The sequence below is a fragment of the Beta vulgaris genome, chromosome 6, assembly GCF_026745355.1.
Source record: "Beta vulgaris subsp. vulgaris cultivar EL10 chromosome 6, EL10.2, whole genome shotgun sequence".
In the NCBI taxonomy this organism is placed as follows: domain Eukaryota; kingdom Viridiplantae; phylum Streptophyta; class Magnoliopsida; order Caryophyllales; family Amaranthaceae; genus Beta; species Beta vulgaris.
Genome location: NC_079207.1, coordinates 10,260,105 through 10,271,606, shown reverse-complemented (window position 1 = coordinate 10,271,606; position 11,502 = coordinate 10,260,105). Strand labels below are relative to the sequence as shown.

Genomic DNA, 11,502 nt, shown 5'->3' with positions numbered 1-11,502 from the left:
CTGAACTGATTAAAGCTGAGCTCAACTAAACTGAACTGAACTGAACTGAATTGAATTAAATTGAATGTAATAAATATATAAATAATATTTAAACAATAATAATATGAATATTAAATAATAATTATAATGATAAGTAATAATAATATGAATATTAAATAATAATTATAATGATAAGTAATAATAATGAATAATAATAATAATAGTATTTTGGATATTTCTAAATGATAGTTATAAATATATAATATTAATAATCATAAATTAATAATAATAATAATAATTAATGATAATAATGATAATTAATAATTATTTTATATTATTTGCTTGTATTAATATATTAATATTTGATGATGATATATAATAACAATAATATCTAACAAGTAAATTAATATTGCTATTTTAATAATTAGATTTAATGATGTAATAATATTTAGTAATAAAAATAATGATTGGGTTGGACCGCGATTTGATTGGTTTATAGGCTAAAAAACGTGGGTTTATTTGTGCTTTGACCTAAACCATGTTCCTCCTAATAATGATAGTAAATAATGAGTAAAGCTATAATAAACAACAATAATATATAGAAACAACAACAACAATAATAATAATAATACTTAATAGTAATGATATAAAAATAAATAATAATAATAATAATAATAATAATAATAATACTTAATAGTATGATATAATAAATAAATAAATAATAATAATAATAATAATAATAATAATAAGAGTAATTAGTAAAATAAATTATACCAACATAATAATAATATTTAACAAAACGGTTATAAAAAAATGGAGCTGAGCTGAACTGAACTGAGCTGAACTGATTGAAGCTGAACTAATTGGAGCTGAACTGAACTAAACTGAACTGAAAATAAGTTGGGGAGAATAGACCCTTAATTGGACTTGCAAAAAATACCTTTTTTTTTATATAGAAATTCATAATACTTTTAGTTATAGGTTTTAGTAACTTATTTACACTGTTTTTTCTTCAAAATTTTTTTGAGTTGGAATATTTTCTCCTTCATTAGAATTTAGAAAGTAAAATGTAAATGAAAATATTTCTGAGAGCTTTGTTATTTTTCATGTTGATATCTTAACATGGTGGCGGGTTGTGATTTTGGGCCTTTGGGGTGAGAAGTGGATAAGTACACGGCTTGCTCCGTGTTTATAGAATACTATATAGCAATATATTCTCTTCACTTTCAAAAAATAAGTTATAGGTCCAAGTAGGTTTAATCATGGTTGATTAAGTCAAATCAAGTGTAAAAATAAGGTGAAATTCAAGGCTAATCAGATCTATTTAAGTTTAATAAGTTCAAGTAAAAAGATTACATTCGAGGATATACGACAATAAAATGGTAAGGAAAATTAGATAAAAAATGACTTATTTTATAAAAAAGAATATAAATTAAAAAAAGTAATTAATCTTTATTTTTTTCTATCATCTCGCAACACTTACTTACGTTCATTAAACCTTTTGATTAACAAAATCAACATTAACTATGATAGTATTAAAAGAACGAATTTTTCACCATATACTTATGAGATTTTACAAAATTCATGAGGTATCCCTTTGATTTCAAAAATTCACCGGATATCCTTTAAGTTTGCATATATCAGACACTCTTAATAACTTACTAGTATTGATTCTGTTAACTTCTATGATCTAAGATCACATAAATCCCAACCTAATTCGCATATTAACCCACGTTATGCCAATAATGTCATTTCATAGTGATATAAATCGTTATTTTTCTGTATTAAAATAGTTTTAATAGTAGCCTAAGTACCTCTTAAGTAATTTTATATGCTTTTAAAAGACTCTGTTGGACATAATGTAAAATATTAGGAGAATTAGGGTAGTAAACTAATTTTTGGTCATTTAAGTTAAAAAAAAAACTATAAGTTATTAAGAGTGTGTGGCATATTATATGCAAACTTAAGGGGCATTTGATAAATTTTTGAAACCGTAAAGGTACCTTATGAATTTTGTATAACCTTAAGGGTAGCTGATAAAAAATCCGTAAAAAATTATGCTACAATTCTCATTTTATGAGCCTATGTATGAACACTTCAACATTAGCATAGATCTCCAAATTTTAATAAATCGACCATGACTAGAACACCAAGTTCTCCTTCATCCACACCTGCAATTATGCCCAAACATAGCAAAATCGAGACTGGTTAAAGCATACTTGATCAGTCATAGGTTCTGTTGGCAATTAACGGGTAATTATTAACTAAAAGTATTTGGCAATTAACGGGTAATTATTAACTAAAAGTATTAGGTGATAACTAATAGCTGATTACATTAGTTGTTTATATTAAAGTGTGTGGCAAATGAAGTAGTTGATAGTTTACTCTTACATGATTGTATAAAATTACCAATAGAGACATGGGCATAAAATTATGTTTATAAATGTAATTTTCAAGAATTTTAAGATAAAAATATAATTTAGTTTTTTTTTATTAGGAGATAAAACTATGAGGTGTCTATAACAAGAGACACCCCCTAAAACATCCCGAAGGATGGTTACAAGATGCAACATACAAACAACAAGGTAAACGAGAAGAAAAAGGAGCACAAAGGAACACTTGTGGAAGCTCCGCCGCGGCTAATTCCTTCACCCCAGGTCCAATCGAGTGAAACCCATCATGGAGGCGAGACAAACACCACAAAAACTGAGATAGCTCCAAAACCTTCTCAAAGTGACCACCATACCTTGAATTGTCACCAATCACGGAGACGAAAGAAACACCGACGACATGAACACTCACGAACCACCACGAACGAACTGAACCCACACCGCGAACAACCATTCCCAAATTGACTGATTTTAGAAATGGCGAAAGTTAATCAAGAGGCTATAAAATCAAGAGTCCGACTGAGGACAAGGAAAATTGGGCTAGTAGACAAAGCTAAGCCATAACAATTACCAGATCTAGGAGGAAGAGAAGAAAGAGAAGGCTAGGGTTTCAAATTCTAAAAAATTTGATTTGGGGGTTAGGGTTTTTAGGGTTTTCTTTTGGGGGGAGCTAAGGGGTTTTTTCTAGAGAGAAGGCAGAATCTCTCTCTCTAGAAAAATATAATTTAGTTAACTCATTGCTAAACCTCTAATGTCTAAAAGCTACTTACCAACTTTTTCGAAATAGTTTTTTGGACCCAATAAACTATTTTTTACATTTTTTTCCCAAAACACTCAAGTTAGACGATAAACTAATCACATCATCTAATATGAGTTCAAATTTCTAAGGGCCTGTTCTCTTCGACATATATAAAACAGTTGAACTGAACTGAACTGAATTGAACTGAACTTAAATGAATAGTGATATGTGAGAGTAAAAGTATTGTCAAAAGCTGAACTGAATTGAACTGAAAATAAGCTAGGGAGAAGCAACTTCAATAGTAGAACAAAATGAATGTTGGCTTAGAGTGTCACCTAGGTTTTCTAGCTAACTCAATTTTAAGCCAAAATCCCACAATGATTAGTCAATATACTTGTTGTTTGAGTAGGTTCCATTTGAAGTAAGATAATTTTTTTTGTAGAGAAGAATATAAAAATTGTTTACCGAAATTCCCACATAGGCTCACAGTTTCAGCTCAAGCAAATTGGCTTAGTTAAGCTAAATCGACTAGCAAATGAAATTTCAATTACTCACTTCAATGAGTGGGGTAATTACTTAACTTGTTTTTATTTGCTAGCAAGCTCCTAATACTCACCATTGAAGTTGCTCTAATATCTCTCGAAACCTCTCCTTATCAAACACGGTCTAGTATTCTCTTTAGCACTAGAAAACACTAACAACTTAACAAGCACACAGCGTAGTAGTCAGTAATCACACAGGTCTGGAACTGTGGGTGTGCACTGTGCAGCCGTGCAGGAAGGAAGGGGATGACGGAATACTGAACTGCTGATGGCGATGACACATTCTTTCTCACATGCTCCCAAAAGCTGCTGTTAATCCCGAGGTCTCGATGCTACCAAAAAAAATAGGCCATGTCTGCCCTACTGACCTTGACTTTTACTTAATTAAGCAACTCAATTGCTTTTAACTTAAAAGATAAAATAATTTACACACTTGTATACTTCTACAGTCTACTCTACAGAATACAGTGCGATGTAGAACGATGATTTTGAGCACTCCTCTGATTCCTTTGTTTTTCTTCAACTGAAAGAATCTGAGTAGATATTGTAATTTCAGCTGCTAAACTCCTCTGTTTCTACCTCGTTTTATTTCTATGATTTCAGATTGGATATCACATGAAAAAATGACTTGAAATTGACAAATAATCTACTACTAGATAGCAAAAATATAACTTGGAATAAATCATTGAACCTTTGTTTGACTCAATATAATGAGGCCTCGTTCTTTCGTGCTAAGAGAAACTGAAATGAACTGAAACTGTACTAAACTGAAAATAAGTTCAAAGAATAGAGCGCAAGTTCTGTTTCCTTGATTCAAAGTTCATAATCACATTTGATGAACTAATACAAAGTATTGTCTTGAAATGTCCCCAAAAAACTATAATATTGATTATGATGATTAGAATAGAAATTAGAATGCATCAAAGTTAGGCGAAATTGGTATCATAATAATGAAGTACAATATCATACACTTACTTAGGCTATTACTATCTGATAATTATTATCAATTATGTGAAATTGACATGCATACAAGACATATTTTAAACTCTAGCTACCTAATAATGCAAAAAGTAACGTTACATTCTTGATATTGTTTCTCAAAATTCTAATTTAAATTCAACCCTTTCAATACTCTCACTTCTCCATTATTAATACCATCTAAGAGTATGTACAATGGGGCTCTCCAACTAGCTCTCCAACTAGCTCTCCAAGGAGAGAGAAAATGGAGAGCCACCTCTTACCCAACAATGGGGATCTTGGGTGTCTCTCCATGGAGACACTTTGTCAAAGGGCTCTTGGGGGAGATACCATTTGGGTTGATGGAGAGATGGCTTCCAATGTGTGGGACCCACTTTTTATTGTAATTACTTCAATTCTTTTTTCTTCATCCAACCATTTAATGATCTTTTCTATAAAAATTAAAAAAAAGATGGTAATAATTATTATGCCAACAAGTATAATTTTCCTTTATTTATAAAATGAGCCTAATATTGGATATTTAAAAATTAGTTTTTCATGTTGTAGGTTAATTCTTCATTCCATGCCAAATTTATGAAAATTAAATATTAGCACTCATAATTATATTGTTTTTTAAAAATTCTACTTTGCTTAAATTATGAAAAAGATTAATTTGTAATTATATTTAATTTACATGAATAACTTAATTTATATAGCTTTGATCATAATATGAAATGAGGTTCATTTATTGACATGGGGACCACAAAATAATGAAAAGTTGAATGGAGAACTCTTTAAAGGGTTTTATTGTTGTTGGGTGTTTTTAGACATGACTCTTGAGAGTAGCTTGAAGAGAGAGAATAAGAGAGAGAGTGTGGAGAGCTAGTTGGAGAGACACCAACCATTGTACATGCTCTAATACAACGAATTCGACCCTCCATCTCTAACCTATTTCTACACCCTAACATTAGCACTATTGTCTCCTACAATTAATTCGACCTTAAAACGGCAAGGGTTGCATTAATTTCAGAATGGATGACATTGTTTGAAACATATGAGCCACAAAGGAGGCAGTACAAAGAAGGGAAGAGAAAATTCGAACATGTAACCAATTGTTCACAATACCTCAATCTTAACCACTCGGACAAAACATCCTTGGTTGTCATACCACACGACATGACTAACAGTCTAACATGATAACATATATACAACCCAAATTCTCACTTTTGTACAAACCATGCATAGCCTAATTACAAACATCTGTTTTACCTCCAAAATTTAAATAGACTGTTTGCACCCACCAAATAAACTACCCTTTAATCAGAAGTGGAAAAAAATGTAAAAAAAAAAAAGAAGAAAAATCAAGGATTGTAAAAATGGTCTCTACAACGGCACTTCCAACCCAAAGGCTTGTAATTGGAGTACCTGTTATTATCCCCAGAAGACGATTCATACTCAAACATCGCCCCCGAGTTCGCGGGTTGACTCGTTTGAGTGGGATCGATTCGGTCAAAACTCGGTAATGTAGAAACTTGAATAGCTGTGCAAGGGTGACATTGATTGCATTTGTTGTAGCAACTCGGTGGTGTTGAACCTAACCTTGTTTTCTCTTCACATAAAACACCCTGCTACAAAAAAAAAAATCACGTGTAAATAAAACATTATACTTTATAATTTTGATAGGAAGAATTCATCTCGACTGCCCTCGCACAGAACCCCTATGCAGAGGCCTATTACAAACCAGGAAAAATGGGAAAGCTCACCACTTGAATCAATCAAAATTCTTAATAAAACATTATACTACTAGTATATAAAAAAACAAGACAAAGAAATAGAGTGAGAAAAACAAGAGTTACGGAATTACCCTTGTATGATCAGAAGGATTCTGGTGAGTAGGAAGGGAAAAAACAGGGGAAGAAAACAGAGGAATAGTAAATATTAATAGGAAAATATAATAATTGTAGATGAGTGAAGAATAATTCAACGCCATTAATGATCAAAACATCTGGGATTTCAAGAATTCACCATAAAAAGACATAAATTAGTAAATAGAGAAATATTTGAGTTAAATTTCTTTGTTTGAACCTTTTGCTTGTAGTAAAAAAGAGTAATGAAAACTGAAGAATAGGAAATGGTGGGGTGGTGTTTTTTTTATTTTTATCTTAATAATGAGATAGTAATGGAAAAAGAAAAACAGTGGAAGAAGAAGAAAAATATGAAGTGAAATTTAATGGAAGGATAGAAATGGTCTGGCCTTAATGAGGACTGAAAGAAATAAAAGTAAAGAGAGAGAGAAAGGAGTGAAAGGAACAAGACGAGTGGAGGGAAACAAAATCTGAGGGAATCCCTAGAGAAGTTTGGGACCTTTCTTCCTCGTCATTAAAGTTCTAGTAAAAATGTTTTATGGGAAAAAATTTGTCAAAAGGAATGGTAAGTTTTTGGTAGTTTTACTCTGTATTTCAAAGTTGGTTGTGAGTTGTGACTTGTTAAAGTGGTGGTTGAAGTCTTAAAAAAAGATTTATATTGGAAGTGAGGGGTGGATAAGAATCCATGACCTTTATGTCACGCTGGCTTTGATATTCATGTCAAAGGACCAACTCAACCAAAAGCTAAACTGGTGGTTGAAGTCCTAATAATAGATTTATACTCTATCACATTTGTTTGTTAATGTATGATTATGATTATTGATATGTCTAATTATTATTTAATAAAAATTATGAGATATTAATATATTGAAATAGACATAAAACTTAAAACCTACCCTTCTTCCATATAAAATTTAGAGATGGCCAACGGTGCAAGTCAATCCAATCCAGCCCGTCTCTTGGCCCGTGTAGGCTGAGCCCGCAAAAATCCCTATCCGGTCCAGTTCGAACTGTGAAATTGGTGGGTGGATTGTAAGCCAGATTTTTTTAGCCCAGCCAACGAAATCCCGTTACTAAACCGGCCAGCCTTGACGCAGTCGGAAAATATGGAGAAAAGCAAGTGCTAATCTCGATCAAGAACGAACAGATTTGCAAGTGATAAATCTGTAGAAAATCTGGAATCCACCATAAAAGAGTAGGAACTCTGTGATATTATTAAAAGTCGAAAACTACCTCCCAATAATGACCTAATAATGTTTAAATACTTAACACAAAACCCTAATACGAAATTAAGAAAATAATAAAATCCGAAAATAATTAAAATGCTGATTTCGGGCCTTAAACGAACTCGGATGACTTAAAAAGCCTATAGGTCACGGCATAGCAGTGAGTTTGACTCGTTGGCCCGTTCCGCTTCCAGAAAGGTATTACAATAAGCAATCGGACTCCGGAGGCCCGATTAATAGAAATCATTTAAGGCTCTTTTGTCGAACTTTGTTATCGAACTTATCCGCTAACCTTCCTACGTCAAGCATAGTCCACGAAAGCGGTCCAACCCAATCCATGAACCGGACAAGCCTAGCCCAAGTAATTATTCAACCAGATTGTGTATATTTCAATCAAATTGTATATATTATAATCAAATTGCATATATTATAATTCAATCAAATTCAAAAATAATGAAATTATTCATTAATATTAATAATTATATACATTTTAATTAATATTAAAAGGTTTTATGTAACATTAATAAATAATTATATAACTTTAGAAAAAAAATCCCATGTCGCCCCGCTAGGCCCGCGAACCGCCGGAATCGATTCCCGAACCGTGAAATCGGCAACGCACTAGTGTGGGATAAGATTTTTCAACCAGTGGACCAACCAACCTAAACCGTGAATTTCATGGTATGGTCCTGAGCCTTGAAATCTCAGTCCGACCCACTAGGGCCCATAGACCAGCCCGCACCAGTGGCTATCTCTATGTAAATGTTGTTGAATTTGTTTTAATGAATATTTTCATAATTTTAATTTTTAATAATATTTTAAAATACATAATTAGAGATATTATGCTTTTGACAAGCATGAAAGTCAAAGTATTGTATTTATCTAGAAATATAGAAATCATTAGTTTTTTAACCTCTTCATTTTCCTCTAATTTCAGTTCTTTCACCTGTGCAAAATTGTGGTTAAAATATTAGTGAAATACTTGTATGAAAATATAAATATTCCATAGTCATATACTCATATCTGAAGTACTCCCTCTGTTTTTTTTTATCATTCCTACTTTGATTTTGCACGTTTGCCAATGCACGTTTTAAAACTTAAATATCTTTCATTATATATTAGTAAAAATTATAACGATTGAATATTAATAAAGTACTAATTGAGACGAATCAAACAAGACCCCACATGACTATGTTTTTTCTTATAAATTGAGAACATTTGAGAAGATTCTCTCTATGCATGAATAGTGTCAAGATTCTAAGTGAGAAAGATAAAAAAAAACAGAGGGAGTATGGTATTGTTGTGTATGACAATTGACACATACTACAATGACATACATATAATACAAAAGAGTCGAAGTAACATGATAACTAATACTTCCTCCGTTTCTTAATAAGTGCAATATAGAGAAAGTGGGAGAATACCAAGGAATGTAGAGAGAGAAAGTTGGGACCACAATAAAGTAGAGTAATTCAAGTGATGAAACAAAAAAGTTGTGGTCCCCTCTTGCTTTTTGATGGCATATTTGTAATAATATTGAACTTTTTTACCATTTTGAGCTTGGTTGCACTTATTGTGACTATTCCAAATAAGGGAAATGTTGCACTTATTAAGAAACGGAGGTAGTATAAGTGATAAGTCAGTCACATCGTTCGGAAATCAGAAGGGAGCTCAAACAAACAGAGATGAGTGAGTAAAAATTAAAGTGTTAAAGAGTTTTGGATAATGAAAATGAAGAAAATGAGCATTAACAGTAGCTGTTCTGAAAACGAAAGAGATATATTTTTTTTTTTCAAGGTGTCACTTGTCAGTGTATGATGAAGTACTACTAATTACTACATTTACTAAGTAGTACAAAGGAAAAGAACTACAGTGCCTAAACATCTCATATTTATTGCGCAACAGCAATCACACCCTTTAATTTCTTTATTTATATGTCTGTTTGTGTTTATTCAACAACATTCATGAAACAGAATAATAGAGCTTTGAGCCTTTGACTGAGACTGATTGAATTGAATGATCTCAGTTGATGATTTGAAGTATCTAGACTTCAAGAACTGTCATGTATAATTCACATTCTTTCTCATTACTCAAAGCATACAAATAGATAGGCAATAAGCAATGTATTTCTGGAATTACACAAAACAATTTATTTTGCTCGGCTATGCTTCGGGTATTATTGTGAATTACTCCAATCCGTTTATTTTTAATCTACATACTTTTCTTTTTAGTTCGTTTCTTTTTAATCTACACACTGTTGCCTTTTCTATCTTTGATAACATATCACATATATATTCTCCTCTTTTTCCACTCATGTCATTCACTTTTTTTTAAATATTTTAACCCACTCTTTTGTTTCTCTCTCCACCTTTTCAGTTTCTCTCATATTTATGTACTTCCTCCTTCATTCTCCTCCAAAGTGAAGTGAGTAAATTAAAAAGAAACAGAGGGAGTACGATTTAAGGAGTTGTAGTTTAAGAAACTTACTGTCATTTGGTGCATAAAATTGTTAATAGTTTAAAAAAATAACATGTTCCCTTTGTTTTTTACCATATCTCATATAAGACCGTCTTATCATGATTTATGATAAGACATGGATAACTTGTTGTATTAAAGGGGTCGCTTGATCCATTATCTAAAAGTGATCCCTTCAACTTGTAGGTTAAGCCTTTTAATATGCAAAGTGAACCTTTTAATAAACAAAGTGATATGACTTACACTAGTTTTATGATAAGGTGGTCTTACACAATAGTATACTTATCTTTCTATTGTCAATCGACTTTTCCACCATCTCCAAGATATACATTTGACAATTATATATCTCTATTCACACATTATTCAAAATTATAAAGTGTTGATATTTGAAAACTATACTTCACAAAGTATCTAATAAGATCTCACACAATATTTTTTTTTTGGGGAAAAAAATACCATTTGAAATTGATCCTTTCAAGAAAATATCCCTTGTCGAATTACACACCTTATTATTATATTTCTACCGAAATCGAACTTCGGGTCATAAAAGAGTAATAGAAATGGAGATATTAGTTAAGCAAGCTTTTGATCTTTGTTAGAGTTAGGGCTGACAATCATTGACACGACCTGATAACACGACACGAACCCATCCTGAAGTTAAGAGAAACACGAATCTGACACGGACATAAACGACACAAGTCAAACCGATTAGTTACATGCATTTATCATATTATACAACTATTCCACTTTTTATATCATTTTTGATACATTTGGGGGTCAACACCACCCACAGACACGAAATCAAACATGAATACAACCCATTGACACGAATTGCCAGCTCTAGGTAGAGTAAGAGAGTACACATCAAGAGTAATAAATGCATTTTAATAAGAGTATCCCGTGAATATTCATCAAATCACGAATGGCACCCAGTACATATGCCATATAATATAATTGGGAGAGACTCATATATGTTATGTTCAATAAATATGATATCCATTTCCTCTTACACCACTGCCATTTATTAAGGGTGTGCACAAAATCTGATTCGTAACCCGACAGATCTGATCCGTTTTAGGATTCGGGTATTTCAGATTAGATATACGAAAAATTCGGGTAGGATACAAATTGAGAATTTTTCATTTTTAGTTATTCAAAAGTCTCTGAAACGTGGGGAAGATATCCAAAAATACCCGATTCCTTGACTAGATATCCGATGACAATGGTGATCCAATCATAACTTTTTTCTATTTGAACTTTTCTTTCAAAAGAACCATCTTTAAGTTATCAGATATCCGATTTTTTCCGAATCGGACCCAGATCGCGTCT

General features: G+C 31.8%; 1 protein-coding gene across 1 annotated transcript; it reads right to left on the bottom strand.

The window, feature by feature from the left end:
• Nucleotides 1-5,697: 5,697 nt before the first annotated feature.
• LOC104895651 (EPIDERMAL PATTERNING FACTOR-like protein 1) lies at nucleotides 5,698-7,038 on the bottom strand. Its single transcript, XM_057396018.1, has 2 exons — nucleotides 6,472-7,038; nucleotides 5,698-6,232 (listed from the first exon to the last, which is right to left on the bottom strand). The coding sequence occupies exons 1-2, from the start codon at nucleotides 6,595-6,597 to the stop codon at nucleotides 5,969-5,971; spliced, it is 390 nt and encodes a 129-aa protein (XP_057252001.1). The 5' UTR covers nucleotides 6,598-7,038; the 3' UTR covers nucleotides 5,698-5,968.
• Between the last annotated feature and the right edge of the window lie 4,464 nt (nucleotides 7,039-11,502).